This window comes from Plectropomus leopardus, chromosome 8 (assembly GCF_008729295.1).
Source record: "Plectropomus leopardus isolate mb chromosome 8, YSFRI_Pleo_2.0, whole genome shotgun sequence".
In the NCBI taxonomy this organism is placed as follows: domain Eukaryota; kingdom Metazoa; phylum Chordata; class Actinopteri; order Perciformes; family Serranidae; genus Plectropomus; species Plectropomus leopardus.
In genome coordinates this window covers 21,448,684-21,465,155 of record NC_056470.1, presented here as the reverse complement: position 1 = coordinate 21,465,155, position 16,472 = coordinate 21,448,684, and the positions used below count along the sequence as shown (strand labels likewise).

Below are 16,472 nucleotides of genomic sequence, written 5' to 3'. Positions count from 1 at the left end.
TTAACATTACAACTTTCGATAAATCTTTTGTGCCCATTACAGGGAAATTCTAACATCAATACAGCATAATACAATTTCTGCACGGCACAGAAAGTAAGGTAACTGAGGTCATAACACAATGTCACAGAGGACAGATACCATAGCTTCCTGCTGCAAAAAGAATGATTGCTCTAGCTGCTATGGTTCTTATTTTGGATTTATTTAAACAGAACCACATGAACATCAACCTCCCATGGCTGTTTTAAGGGGTTAAAGATAGTGTTGCTGCTAATAGGTCCCACTTGAGTTTACATGCATATTTACAAATTATGTGTGCTTAAACTAAACCCCCCCCCCCCCCCCCAAAAAAAATGGTTCAATGCCAACACTGCTACACATCACAATGAGGAGAGCCCCAAACCAAGTCCAGCTTAGTGTATAGTGATTGGCTGGCAGTGTACCTATTAATCACCACACCCTATAGGCCTCTATAGGCCTATTCACCTTCACCCACGCCGTTTGAACTTTGCTGCTGCAAACAACTAACAGTCCCTGCTGCACTTGTTGCCGTGTATTACATATTCCCTCAACACTGTTTGTAGTATTTGCATTAACCTTTTTTCAAAGCATGGCCCAGCCTCCTTTGTGAAGGTGAACATTAGAAATTAAGCTTCATTTGACATTTTACCCTTCAAAAATAAATGAAGTGTGGAATCTGATTGTCATTCCTGATGCTGACTTCAATTTTCCACTGACTTTTATTAAAATTAGACTTGAAGACACATGCATATGCTTTCATAACCTGCAGATCCACGATGGCCTACTGCTGGCTGAGCTCCAATTGATTTAGTTTTTACAGTGACTAAGAAAAGAAAGCCCATTCCAACCATCTTCAAGTTACTGCTTTCAGTATGAACTACATTTCACTTCTCTTGCTTGTCTATATAAAGCACTGAATAGCTTTGCTTCACAATCTATGAGTGACCAAGACCTCAGGTCATCTGCCTTTAGTATTCTAATGAGAGTCAATTCAAAGTGTGACAAGCCTGCCTTTACTCTGTACATTCCTGGTTGCGCTCGGACTCAATACTTTCAATAGCAAACTTTTCTTTTTCATAAAACCTATTAATAATGCACCTTAGCAACTGAGTAGATTGTGTTTTGTGACCAAGCAACTGTGTCTTCTTTACTTGTTTAACCTGATTTTTTTTCCTTTATTAAGTTTTATGTGAAGTCCACTTCGGTTTTCCCTTATTCGGTGTTTCAGATGTGTGATCCCTATATTCAGGTGTTGGAATTGTTATGTTCGCTCTGATTCAGACCTTTTTCAAATCAAGACAATGATCTATTCTAAAGCAAACATAAAGAAATGAGCTGCTTCCAGCATGACTGTCAAGGCTGTGTGTGGGTGGCATGAAGACATGACGCACAATGGCAAACTAGAGCATCTTATTGTTACAAATAAAAACTAGCAGGATGTAAAGTGTAAAGTCATCTCCCTTGACTTGCAATACAGCTGCATTCAGTCCTATCACAAACTGCAATACCCTACATGCACTAAACTTATCACAAGTTCATGAAATATTTCACTGCTGGGAAGATAGTATTTTCATAAAACTGGGCTGTCTATGCAGTAGAGAGATGCAAATACTTTTGAAGTTGGTGCTGTACGACCAGAGAAAACAAAGGAAAAGAGCTGTGGCATTTGCTTTTGCTAAAGAGGTACAACTACCGGAATACTACACTGAACCAATTAACATTTCCAATAGAGTACCCTAGGAATGAATCCTATATGCTAAAATCTGTTACCATTTCAACACCTCCAGTTCCCTCATCTCAAAGTCAGTAGGTTTTTTGAATGGGTCTTGGGTAAGCTGCCTGATATAAGGTCTGTGTTAAGCTTAAGAGACTTACACCAGTAAATACCTCACTATTAACTTTAAAGCTTTTATGTCTTAAAAGAAGGCGATTGCTAACAAGTCGCTAAATGAGAATACAGAACGTCATCACATCCACAGTCTGACAATTGCATTTAGGCTACAAAAATCTTGATGTACAAAACATGTAGGTATCATACACGTTTGTTTGCCACAGAGCTTATTTTCTGCAACGTTTCAAAATCCATTAGAAAAATCTTATAGGCTTTTTGACAAGGGAACCATGGTAAATTTCTGCATTGACCTACAGAAAACCTTCATCCCTGTGGCACTCTTTGGTGGGTGATGTGCTTGGCTGTTTTTATATCTTGGCCATCCGGTTTAAAAAAAACTATCACAAATTACAATGAAACAGAGCACTTAAATATGTCTCTGACAACATTTTAGACAAAAAGTAGGCAACTGAGTTGCTGAGAAATAAGCAGGGAAATCATCTATCAAGATGGAGGGAAGTTTTCTACATTTCATTTACACATAATACCCATATTAGATAATACAAAGCTGGTTGAAAATTAGCTGAGTATGCCTTTAAGGATTTTTCAGTGTTATTTGCTTCACAAAGTATTTGAAAACAAAAAAGTCCACTTACCGATAATGAAATGAGGCTTTGTCATGGCAAGGTCATCAGCAGGATGATGTTTCAAACTTGAAGGGAAGGGGGAGGTGATGACACCTTTAATTATAAATCACAAAACACACAATAGCAGCAGGCAATTACGTAGTGTGGTAGTAGAACACTTATAAGACTGGGCAAGGACCCCTAATACAATATTTGCCTTGAGAAGACAAGAGCCAGAGTAAGCAAAGATAATAAGTGGCTAAGTGCTTGCCTCTGCATTTATACAGCATGTTTGTGTACAGTCATATATTTGTTGACTCCCGCTTATTTAACACGCTCCATCTCTAACAGAGGACACAAGTTAAAAAAAGAAAATCTTTTTTTCTCCATTACAGAGTGGCATTTAACATAATTAATTAGTAAGAGTGAAATGTTGAGTATGCATTTAATGAATGTATGTGTTAATCAACTGCCAAGATAACAAATCATGTGCAGAGCAGGGGGAGGGGAATTGGACAGAGAGAGAAGCCCTTCAAGTGACACATAAGGAGAGACAGCACCACCACTCTCCTCTGACATGTAATTAACCAGCATCAAAAGCCTTATACAAGACGAAAGCTCATCTCTGACACACACAAGCCTTTGACTTTCTTCTATAACAACTGGTCCTCCAGGTACCACCCACCTCATTCACACAAATCTTGTCACAAATGCACTTATGTGTCTATGTGAAGGTTTGACTTATATTGCATGTAGGTGCAGTGTTAGGTAATGTTCATGGTATGTAGGTGGAAGTAGGCTGCATAACATAAAGTGCAGTGCAGTATCTGTTACTGCCCCAATTAGGAGTGACGTGCTTAAATGTAGTCAATTAAAATCAACACTCACCTCCCTCGGCTAATGACCAACTGCTGTGAGATGTGGGAATTTCTGCACCTGCAACCGCAAGATGCATATTTCCCGGCGTCGGTCCATTTTCTCCAGCAGCTGTGGGCGAGCTTCACTGTGAAAATGGTTGAAGAAATTGGAATAGATGTTAATAAATTGGAAGGAGATGTGGTGGAAACTTAAACAGATGTATTAGAGGAATACAGCACATTTAAAATACATTTCTCAATGTAGTTTGTGCTACTTACATAATGCTACTGCTGGTGGTGGATTTATTCAGAGGCTAAGCAGTGTGCCATTAGTCATTATCTGAACAGCTATGTGTGTTACTTAGTGTGTCTTGGGCTCCCTAAAGGCTGGTAAAGGCTGTTAGTCAGCACAGTTGTGATATGTCCCAGAGGAGTGGATGGGGCAGGTTGCAGGGTGCAGGGAGTTGCACTCACTAAGCATTTCGGTCACTGCAGACTTCCTGCTGATGTCCATCTCTAGCTGTTCCCCTTTTGTGGATAAATTGTGGATTAGTTTATTGGAGGCAAGCGCAGGTCCAGACACTGATCCAATTATTATACCCAATATGGAAGCTTATTTTGACTAGTGACGCGTGCCAGGCTCCAGATCTCATTTGCTTAAGCACCATGAGCCAAAACAAGCATACGAATGTTTATCCTAAGCAGGTGTCCATTCCAAAAAATGATCCTCATGTGATTGATGAAGCATACCAACCATGTGGATCTGTATCTAACAGCTAAATGAGTTTTTCTGCCGTGTTGGGCTCTTCATATAAAAAGCAATTCCATCTTAGCCTTTATTCGTGCATATGGGGAATATGAGAGCTTTAAAGTCTAACAGTTAAATCAAAATATCACGAGTCACAACCAAAGACTGTACATCTTTCAGGGTTCCCACACATTTTCATGGACAAAACTTCAAAACTTTTCTATGTCTTTTCAAGGACGAAAAATAAGAATTTTTTTTTTTTTTGTTCACTTTCCCAGCATTTTTCATATTAAGGCTACATTATGTTGACAGCTTCAGAAAATAAATTGTTGTTACTTTACAACTTTTCCAAAACGTTCAATGACTATTACAAATTCTATGACTTTTTCTAGCCTCGAAAATATGACTGTGACATTCCATGAACTTTCAAGGATTTCCATGACTGTGGGAACCCTGATCTTTATACTATCTAAGGTTGTAAGCAGTATTTAGTGCTTGCAGGATGGTAATTTTAAGCCGTGCTCATGTGGAAACAGAACCATTATCCTATATTAAGCCCTTCAGAAATTTGCTCACAATTATTGTTTTATGTCACTCAGGCTCTAGGTGTCTGATTACCTTTCTCTCATTTGGTGTTCTCTGTCTATGCTTGCTTTTGTTGTTTAGTTAGTTAGTTTGTATAACAGAGATAATCATTTAATAACGTAGCACACGAACAGTCTTTTTCTTCTCTCTAACTACACTCTGTATTATTGCAGCAAAATTTCATTACGTTGTCCTCAGAAGAAATTGCGAATACAATGCACACAATGACTGACTTGGCCAATTCTAACTTGTGCCCTGCTACTCACAAATACAGCATTTGCATTTTGTCTTGTCCTTGCCTTATTGACCCTTGACCAGTAGGGTATGCTATGTCATGCAACAGCCAGCGTCAAAAAAATAGTGGCATGGTATACCAAGGAAAGGGACTGCTTTTAGTTTCTTTTTATTCTGTGGTTGCCTTTGTCTAGATGTACATGTCAGTATATGGCAAAAAAGCATTAATTTAATAATAATTTTAAAGCAAACTGCTATTTGCTCATACAAATAACTCAAATTGATACAATACTAGGGTAAACCCAACTTAAGACTTGAATCCAGTTGAGCCCTACATTGAGACATATATATTTTAAATTAAAAGAAGTTTTTTCAGAAGGATTGGTGCGTTTCGTGCAGCCTCAGTCTCTCCATGTGTGGGTATTTATCACCATCTACTGGCCACATAGTGAAAGACCAACCCATGCAGCCCTAGGCAGTCTGCATAGCTCTAAATATGAAAGTACAGAGCATCAATTATATGTGAAACTTATGTTGAAAACAAGCACATAGAACATATAAAGGTGGCTGCCTAGAAGAAGTTGTAATAAGTAAAATACAAAAGTGACAGTGGTAGTTACAAGAAACAGAAGCTGTGTGAACCCTCAGTGAATATATAGATGGAGAACAGTTACAAAATATTACTAGTGTTGTCAAAAATATTGATTTATTGATACATCCAGTTCTGAATGTTTAAAACAATTCTAATTCTTATTTTCTGCAGTGTCAAAACACTGGTACCAGCTGCACTTTCTTGCTCTCTTATTGTTAATATTTACAACTGTTGTTTTGTCGTTGTCAAACTCACTGTGTTGTAGCCTCCCCATATATTTATCCTTTACAAAGAACTTAAAATTGTATGCCTAAATGTCACTTATCCCCAAAATTGTATGAAAAATCTCTTTTTTTTAAAAAATTTTTTGAAACTCCACTATCATGACATTAATTATCATAGTGCTGGGAAACATGCATGTGTGAGCCTCTAGACTGTAAAGAAAAAAAAAATCCCATCTTACACCTTGTGTCCAATAATGCCACACATCAAAATTCAATCACCCAAAGACTCAAGGCAGAAATTTTTTTCAGAATTTTATTCTTTAAATTATTTTATAAAATCTCATTTATGTATGTGTGTATATATATATATATATATATATATGTACACACACAGACACATATATATGTGTGTGTATATGCATATATGTGTGTGTCTGTGTACACACACACACACACATACATACATACATACATACATATATATATATATATATGTATATATATATATATATATATATATATATATATATATATATATATATATATATATTTCACCGATTAACAATTTTGGCTATTTTCCCTTTCCACCCCCATGTATGCCCACATATAGATCGTAAGGTCCAGACCCCTTCATATAGACATTGTGCAATGATCCTTCAGTGCCAAGGGGGGAAGGGGGGAGAAGGGAGAAGGGACACAGTGTGTGAGGGTGCATGTGGGGTTGAGGGAGAAAAAGATATGGGTTTGGGCCTTGTACAGAGCATGCCAAGAAAGGGTTAGGGAAAAAGGGAATGGTAAAGGGGCTGCCTAACTACACCACCACTGTTAACATCAGTAAGATAACCACACAAAGAGGTAAAGGGAGTACTGACTTTCACAATGACTTGAGTGTGTCTGGTGTGGGTTAAACCAATCATGTTCAAATGGCTCAATGTATTCCATGACACAAAATAAAAATAGCTCTTTTGTTTTTTTTCCAACATCAGAAATTCACATCCACTGATTAATGTAAAGTAAGCTCCATGTCAGATACTCACCTATGACAAGTCAGTATTCTCTAAAAGATTAAAACAGTGCCCACATACTTAGCAGCAGCCCTGAAGACTGTTTAGCCCTTTGTAGTGACCTACACAAATTATCAGTCCACTGATCCGAGTCAAATCCACGTCCCATGGTGTGCAAGTAGGTATCTATGTTGATGATTCTCTTCCTAGGCTTCTTAAAAAGGCCAACATCTACAGACACAAGGCTAAACTTTAGCAGAATCACAGATTTATGTTACATTAACTGTACATCTGGGCAAACAACAGGATTTCATTTTCTACTCCAATAAGATATTTGTTCTTCATTTGGCAATATGATCCCTCTTGCAACATGGCTCAATACTTTACTGTACTTCAACTTTGTTGCTGGTATGATTTGCAATGAACAGACTCGCGCAACTGAAATATATCTATGATAAAAATTATCAAACTAACTTTAAACTATTAAAAGGCTTCATTAGATGAAAACAAAAGAATTGCACACCTCCCCTAAGGTCACTCAAGACTTCTATGATTAGCCAGCTTTGACCCAAGAACATCTCTCAAAGAACCCTAAAGCTACATGCAGCAGTATCAAAAGATCCCTTCTTTATGTTTAACATGACAAAGACACGAAACGCATTTTTAAAGGGAATGACTGAACAGAAGTATGGGATCTGACATCACTCCCTGTAACCAAACATGTGTTCAGGTGATATCTGTAAGCAAAACAAAATTCCTTCCAGGCAAAACATGGTCATTATGACAGACATTAACCCCTGTACGCACGTAATATATATATTGGTCTGCCATGTTTGAATTGCTGCATAATTCTGGTTCGATATGCTTCGCCTTAGACACCCTGTGTAGAATCCATAGTTGTCAATATCTTTCAATTACTCTGCATTCTTTCTTTACCTGTCACAGCTCAGGCGATGTATTTAGTTCATCTAGCCTCGCAAAACCACGTTAATGTTTAACATACAGGCTGGTGAAACAGGAAACAATGTCAATGACAACACTCAAAATACTTGATAAGACAGCTGAATGAGCTTAAGGCATTTAGAGGTTATTCCTGACAGAACATGAGGGCTATGGAGGCCTTATCGGTCTGTCAAAATAACACACTTTTTTTTTTCATAAAATGTGATTTAAAATTAGCCCTTGGTGACTATAAACTGCAATTTACAGCATAAATCATCCTCTTACATTGTGAGTCAAAGCCTAATCACTAACTTCTACATTTCAACACTTACATGTTAGCAGAGTTTATTTACCAATGACGACCCCAACCCTTTGAAGTATATATATAAATGAGTTTTATGAAATGTCCACAGCAAATAGCAGTGGCTCGCTTAAGGTATCTCCCACTGACCTCATGCACCAAATTACAGGCCTAAGAGAGGGCTTTAAGGGTCTCAAAAGAACACTACACGTCGTCAATCACTGTTTTGTATAAGCGGGTAAACTCAACAACATGAATTCTTGTAATAATACAGTGCAATAGCCCTGTGATAAATAGGCTACTACCTTGGTTAAATTTGAACTATATTATACCTATCAATTACAGACATACAGTATCTGAATAAGTGAAAGGTGCATATAGATTTTGTACTCTTATCTTTATCTAACTTGTATTTTTTTTCTTCATATTTTTTAAATTTCGCTGATTCATCCCAGACATTCCCCAAATAACTAGCATGCTAAATATCCAGACTTTGTCAGCAAGTTAGAGTCTATAAGAGCGCAAGACACTTGTAGAGGACAGAATCAAGCGGTGCTGCAATACTTTCCAAGATGTGTGTGTGTGTGTGTGTGTGTGTGTGTGTTTGTGAGGGCAAGAGTGAAAATGACATTGAGAGGTGAAGGGAGGGTGGACTATTGCACGCAATGTTTATCATACATGGGTTGTGGGGTTGACCTGCGCATCACATGACATACTCATCGGGGATTTCTCCTGATACAGACATTGTGTGACCCCTTGTTGCCGGTTAGTCATGTAGTTTCCGGATTAAAAATTATGTTGTGTATTGTGAATTATACAACGATCTAATAACTTTAGAAGCTGTGTAGTGTGAATTTAGCTTTACTTGGCAATGCAATCCCACACACTACCACAAAATTCAGGCTCAATAATTCTCTTGGCTGTAAAACAACACCTTTCTGACCAACCTTTACAGCTTGAGCTTTACAATGGTGTTATTTGTTGCAGGGCTATTGTATTGAATTGCACTACAATTTACAGGTGTTCATGTTTTTGTGTCCACTCTCTGTATGTAGAAAAAAATTTTATTAGCTACAAGAAAGAAAACCTTGTGCTCTGTCATTCAGATGACAAAACACAGATTATCTCACAAAATAAATAATCTCTGCTAAACTCTGAAAGTGACAAAATCAGATGATCATAAGAGGAGATGTTTTCTATTCAGCTAAAACACCAGTCGGGCTAGTTTGAAACCACAATGTCAAACTGGGTGTATAAGCTGAAGCCATTTGAGGTAGACAGAAACCGTGTCAGAGTATACACTTTCACACTGTCTAAAACCAATCAATAGGCTCACACACTGTCAAAGAACCATAATCACTTGATTTGTGGCCCTGTGTGAGACTTCCTGTGACGCCACCTGAGACTGACGGGGAATGACTGATCCGGTAAGGGTGCACTACAAAATTATGTACTATAGTGGCTTACCAAGTGTAATGAAAAGGAATGGGAGAGGGCTTAGAACTGACACAACTCAACAGGCTCTTTACCAGAAAGTCAACGCCACACATCTTCAATGTCTCAAGTCAACAGCAGCATTTAAACCTCGGTCACATAACCAGAAACAATTGAGGGTTAATTTACAAGGCATAATCTTTTCAATACAATATATGGCATCTGACCATTGTCTCAATGTCTCTTTGAGATATCTCCCACCCCACACCCTCAGACATAACTTTATACCCCAAAAATCCCAATGCCAGACCTCATGCCCATTTAACAGTCTCACATTGTTCTAGAGAATAGAGATTAAAAATATATACTATTGACTTATTGACTTCCAGTGTATGTTTTCTCTGTTTTTCCCTATTATTTTTCAAGTTTAAAAAGATCTCTGGTGTCACAATGCAAGCTCAGAGGTCTTTTCTACACACGCACACACGCGCACACTCTCTCACACACATATATACTGTATGTATATATATATATATATATATATTAGAGGAATTTTGGCTGAGAAGTTAGGTAAAGTATATATGTTCATTTGGACAGAATTCATTCAAAGTAAGAAGGAATTAAACTCCCTTTTCTCCAGTTTCCCTTTTGAGGAGGACAAAATTTGAGGAATTGGGGAAGCGCTACAACATCACATGACTACTCAAGAGCAGGTAGCAAGGTAAAAGGAAGAAGAAATAGATAAAGGCCTGAACTTGTACAAGGCAGAGAGATGGGCAGACGATATGGCTCTCTGTGGCATGTGCATTCCAGGGCCCTACTGACAGTAAGAGAAAATGTACAAAGTTCAAGAGCAGGTTAGAGAGCAAAAAGACCATCAGATAAAGGGGGAAGATAGTGAATGAGCTGTTTAAACGGCAACAGAGCTAAAGCAATAGTGCAAGACTATGCAGTTGGTTGAGGGAGAAGACTAGAAGGGAAAAACAAATATTCTGTCTGCCTGATTCATCGGTACACCAGGTGAGATATGGTGCCAGATTTGAAGTTGAGCTGATGGTTGGGCACAAAGCTGTGCTGTGGATTCTTTCGCGTGCAAATATCCTTTGCATACAAGCCCATGCACGAGTCACATGACACCTTAGAGCAGTTCACACAGGTGTGTGATGCCCCTGGCTTGTTGCAAAACCCGCATCGCGATCCCCCCATGCTTAGTCGCTCACTGCTGCCTCCCTTTGGTGTTGTCAAGGCAACAGACTTGCTTGCAAACAGCTTAGTGGACATGAGGGGTTTCTCCACCATCTGGGGGTGAGGGTGGGGGTGAGAGTGTGAGTGAGTCAGTGTGAGGGGGTGCGGATGGAGATGGGAGTGGGAGTGAGTGTTTGAGTAGACGGAGAGCTTTTCCTTGACAGGAATGTATCCATCGAGGGGTCGTGGGGATTTGGGGTGGTAGTCCTGGAGGCCACAGCAAGGAGAGGGGTCCACATCATGACAAGCAGAACAGAGGATCATGTCACACCTCTGGCAGGAGGCCATAGTGGAGCAGCCCAGCCCGCAGCCCTGACACTTCACACTGCCATGAGCTTTTAGCAGCCACGCATCCCTCACATCCCGAGGCTCTCTGGATGGAGGTCGAGAGGGGGTCTGCCTTCCTCCCGTCCCAACACCCCTCTCTGTGTACAAGTCAATCTCATCCAAAGAGGACAGGTGGTAGGATGTGTAAGCATCAGCAGGGGGAGGAGACTGAATTGGGAAGAAATCCGCAACAGGGCTATAGGAAGGTGGAGCTGCCACAGAGAAGAGAGATGCTGAGGTGCTTGGCCTGATGATCTCATCCTTCATATCCTCCTCTGCATCCACAAACAGAGGCTCCTTCCTCAGACTTAATGAGGCCTTCAAGACAGGCTTGGTAACCGCTGCATGCCAGTGACCAGCCCCATCTGTAACATCCACAGACTTAGACGGTCGGCTACCTCGCCTCAGGTGGTGGGCATGAGGCCTCTCTATATCCAACGGCCGCACAGACAGCCGAGCCATATCTGCCCCAAGGCTGTCGCGTCTACGAAGTGCCTCAGCACAGCCAGCCGCATCATCCCTGCAACCTCTGCGGAGTTCCAAGGCCTCGAGCTCCGAGGCTGAACCACGGGCCAGAGCCACTACCTCTCCCAGAAGACGACACTCTGCCTGGGCCAGGAAGAGCTCAAACGCCAACTGCCGGAGATGATTTGTGCCTCCTGGGTGCTCCTGCAAATGGAACTGCGAATCGTGGTCGCAGGCGTAGCCGATGGTGCGCATTAGAGTTCGGAGTTCAGCATCAGAAATGGCAGACTGCAGATGGTAGACATATGGGCCAGTGAAGGTCTAAAAGAGAAGTGGGTTAATTAGCATTAGTGACATTCACTTGAAATAGTTTGACATCACTCAGCTAAAATCTTCAAGCTATTCCTCTGATCACATGAAGTTCAAAGTAAATGTTTGTTTTGATACAGTGCTCACCAAATTTACATTAAAAAAACTTTAAACAGCATATAATGTGAGGTAAATACTACCTCACATGCAGATGTTGTCTAAAAATTCATTGTTATAAAACAGCACCTTAGGAAGGATACGTGTTTCGATCCAGTGTTTCAAATTTCAGTTTACATATAAATATTGTAGGGTGTTTCAATTACAAAATAAATACACTCACAAACTAATTACTGAAGTACACAAGTCAATTGCGAATATTAGGGTAGCCTTATGTTACTATATACTTTAGTGCAGTAGACACAAAATCAACTATGGAGACAAGGCGCTGACATAATACGTAAACAAAATAGCCTCAGAATATGTCACTGTTAAGTGACACAGAGGCATTGCTATTACAGTGCTACTGAGTGAGGATATTTACACTGCGGCTATGAAAGATACAAATATATCTGTCTGTACAAACTAACATGGAAAACATTTGGTGGATTCTGTGGTGGACATCTGAAGTACTAATTCACAGTGGGATAACCTGTCTTTCAAACTGCGCATACGCCACTTGTTTTACTCAAATGTAAAATTTGCAAGTGGTTGGTATTCACTTGAATAGTAATTTTGAAACTGTTTATAAAGAAACTGGGAAATATATGGTGGATAGACACTCCAGGAAAGTGGTATTGGAAGCTGATAGCTAATGCTGTCATGACAAACATTTTTAATAACTTAATATTTGGTTTCAGCTACAAATGCAACTTTAGTTAACAGTAATATGACAATACTAAGAAAAATCTTAACTCACCTTTATACATCTGAACTCCTTCTTCCAGGGGAAGAGCAAGAGGTTGGTGCAGATGGTTTCTAATGTGTGAAAGGCTCTCTCCAGGCTTTTGATGCTGCCCCCTCTCTGGCAGCGGAGAGAATTCTCAACCACTTCATAGAAACGCACCATCCGGAAACGTTGTCCCGGATCTGGCTGATAGGCCCCTAGCAGAGCAGTTGCTGTGGAGAGCAGGGCCTCACTGTCCTTGTGTCTCCCTCTGTCCCCCTCTGGTGCAGTTCCAATCCCCGTGTGCTCCCCTCCATCCTCCAAACGCCTCTCCAGTGCCGTCACATACCTTCGAAACAGGTCCTCTTTTAACTTGGCATCCATTATCTGCAGCAGACTATCAGTCGGCCGTTATACTTTTCTGAGAGAGCCTCACCCCTTTTAGCATACTCTGCACCAGGATGCCACATTCAAGCACCATTTTGGGTCACCATAATTCACTGTACACGCTGGCACACACTCAACGTAAATAACGTTTTGGAGAGGAGGAAGAGGAATGAGATTTTGCATCCAATCAGCAGCACATCCTTTTAAACAAGAGATGCGGTTGTCTGGTGCTTTCAGTTGGCGTAGCTAGGCTGCAGCCTGTAGGGATGCCTTTTTACGGGCATGTCTGGTATTGGCTCAAAGCCTGACTTGTTTCCAGACAAACAGGCCTATGTCGTGCAAGATGAGGTCAGGAGGAGCTTTTGCTTCACGCTCTGTTAATGCAGAGATGTATCGTTTCCATTCCTTGCTTTCAGCCTTTGCAGAGTTCAAGGTCACTCATCATGAAGACACATTCATGATCATGGGATTCTTCTGAGCCGTCTCCAAGCTGTAATGACACAAGGGAACTTTATGAAAATGGACATCTTTCATTCTCAGACACACAATTAAGGACTCATGGGTCACATATTTTCATACTGACTTGGTCGGTGTTAATTCAGTCCAAAAGAAAATGTATTTGTAATGATCATTACAGTATTTGTGATCATTATAGATCAGTATTTTTAAAAACTAATGGTTCAGACAAGGGGGAGGGTGTACATAGGCATCACTATTTTGAAAAACAGAGTCTGTGATCTGATGGATGCATCCTGTGAGCTATTTTATGTCGGGCGTATAGCTGATACGTTGTACTGATAGATTACTATCATGACGTACATAAACAAGAAAAAGATTAAAGGACTAACAGGATCTGAACTCCCTGTTGAAAGAGATATTCCTTTTGTCTTGCGCGCCTGTTTGCGCCAGTGAATATGTGAGCCAGCGGTACAACATGCATGTACACCATGGTAGCCTGCATTTAGCTTTAGGTAACTTACATTAAGAACGCAATATTAGACATGCGGATGTGCCAATAATAATATTTGTAACTCTAAAATCTGCCATGAAGCTTTAACCATAGCAGTTGAGCGTTTCTGTTACTCGTTCCCGGACAAGCTGGACGGGTATTCCTGTTACCTCACACATCAACCTTAGCGAGCATCCGTGTAGCGAACTAGCAAGCAGCATGCCTTAACTAACAACATCACCATGCATTACTATGGCGTATCTACTGCAACAGAATTGCTCCGTCACGACCAATGTTGATAATAACACAGACGCCCCGAGGACTGCGTGTACGTTATTTCTTCACGAATCCCAAACCCACAAAACCCGATGCTGTCACTGGCATGGGCCCCCAACTGGGTACAAGCTAAGCAGTGAACGCCCATTTCAGCGCAGCTGGCTAGCTAACAGTTGCTTTAGCTAGCAGGGCGGTCCATCGCCAGATAGAAATCTTTGGCGATTTTCGCGTCAGTTATCCAAACATATACCGTCATTGTGACATGACTGGCGCCACCAAGTCTAATTCTGCTTCAGCCGAGAGACCACACGGTTTTACTAACACCACAACCAGCACATCTTACCTTTACCAAGTGCTAACCGTGGCTAGCTACGCCTCCTCAGCTGTTGGAAATTCCCATCATCACAACGCGCATGCGCTAGGTTCTGACAGTTCATCAGCATCGGGGGCCCACGTGCTGTTTGAGAGGAGGAGGAGGAGGAGACGAAGAAGAAGAAGAAGTAGAAGAAGATGTGGAGCTATAAAATAACAATAATAATAGTAGTAGTAGTAGAAGTTGTAAACACAGAAATAGTAGTACTAATAGGCCTAATATATTTCTGGAAGTCTATAAAAATGGGTTTTAAGAAGTGGTTTTCAAGAAGTCACAGATTCTGCCAGTCTTACCTCCTCAGCCAGGTCGTTCCAATGCCAAGGGGCCCTGATGGCCAAGGCACAGTCACCTTCAGATTTAAGCCTCGACTTTGGCCAGGCCAGAGGGGCCCCACCAGAGGATTTAAGGCTGCGAACTGGCTCATAAGGGGTCAACATTTCTGTTATGTAGCTTGCGGCCAGACCCAGACAAGCCTTAAAAGTGAAAAGTAAAATATTAAAATCATCCAGAAGTCAGTGGAGAGAAGCTAGGATTGGAAAGATGTGATGTCATCTGTTAAAACTTGTGTAAAAGTGTGAATAATGGAAACACCAGTGGTGGACGAAGTATTCAGATCTTTTACTTTAGTAGGCTAAATATAGTAATTCTATAGTGTAAAATTGCTTTGTTACAAGTAAAACTCCTGCATACAAAATCTTACATGAGTATAGGTAGGCTACAAAAGTTAGCAAAAATTAGCATAAAAATATACTTATAGTGCCAAAATTTAAAGTACTCCTAAATGTTACTTTTCAGAATCATGTAACTGTAGGTTAAATAAACTAACTAATGACTAAAGCTCTGAAATAAATTTAGTGGAATAAAAAGTAGAATATTTACCTCTGAAGATGTAGGTTAGTGTAAGTGGAAAGCAGCATGAAATGGAAATACTCGACTACAGTACAAATAACTCCAAATTGTACTTAAGTAGCCTACAGTTGTATGTATAGTCACCACTGGAAAATACAGTTTTATTTGGGGGGGTATGCTGACATGTGCAGTTTGTAAGTGTATGTGTATAGAAAATAACTGTCTTTGGCCACAGGTTAACCCCCAAATAACAGGTTTAGGAAACTATTTGTTGTAATAATTACAAGGCTCACGCATTCTATCAAAAAAAAAGTAAAATTCTGTAAAACTGGAAAAGTTTTTTAAAGGTTAAAGGTATTTATGAATGTCTGTGTAGTATAATTCCTAAATGACCACTCGTATTTTTTTTTGTCTTTCACTAGTTTACTTCTGTCTTGCAGTTCACTTAGTTATGTTAATGCTGTAATCTGTATTAATGTCATGTGAAATAAAAATTAAAAAAGTAAATAAAGGGTTTGCATTATCCACCTTTTTGATTCCTTTAAACTGATTTATAGTCCAAGTTCATATGATATTTTCAGTAGCCTAAAGAATAGTTTAATATACCGGTAAATAGCACCATTCTGAATAAAGTTTAGGTAATTCAAGCAATAATGTCAAACAATCTCCAGTTCCGTTTTTTACAGTGTGTGATTTGTTGCTTTTCTGTGTTGTTTACCATTCTGAATACCTTTAGGTTTTGGACCGTCAGGCAAAACGCGATATTTCCAGATATCATTTTGTGCATTTTCACCCTTGAAATTACAAAGAACATCCTGCTGATTTCTAGAGACATTCAAAATCTGTCAAATGCTGACTGAATTAATTTTTCCACTTATGACGATGGCTGTATATTTACATGGTTGTCCACAGTTTTTATAGCCAACAATAACTTGACAATATAATCATGTGTTGTGCTGTCAGCGATAACTCCGCCCTCGCGCTTAAAAAAAGAAGCAGAACCTGATGACGAC

The 16,472-nt window shown here is 39.9% G+C and overlaps 1 protein-coding gene across 1 annotated transcript; it reads right to left on the bottom strand.

Moving 5' to 3' along the window:
- Window positions 1-8,435: 8,435 nt before the first annotated feature.
- Window positions 8,436-14,626, bottom strand: spata2 (spermatogenesis associated 2). Its single transcript, XM_042492499.1, has 3 exons — window positions 14,581-14,626; window positions 12,659-13,502; window positions 8,436-11,754 (listed from the first exon to the last, which is right to left on the bottom strand). The coding sequence occupies exons 2-3, from the start codon at window positions 13,007-13,009 to the stop codon at window positions 10,402-10,404; spliced, it is 1,704 nt and encodes a 567-aa protein (XP_042348433.1). The 5' UTR covers window positions 13,010-13,502; window positions 14,581-14,626; the 3' UTR covers window positions 8,436-10,401.
- Window positions 14,627-16,472: the final 1,846 nt, after the last annotated feature.

What these genes read in the sequence shown, in the direction of transcription:
- spata2 (XM_042492499.1), bottom strand. Translation starts at nt 13,009, where the DNA reads ATGGATGCCAAGTTAAAAGAGGACCTGTTTCGAAGGTATGTGACGGCA. An exon ending in AGGAGTTCAGATGTATAAAG is followed by an intron (nt 11,755 to 12,658) that starts GTGAGTTAAGAT and finishes CTTCTCTTTTAG; the next exon opens with ACCTTCACTGGCCCATATGT.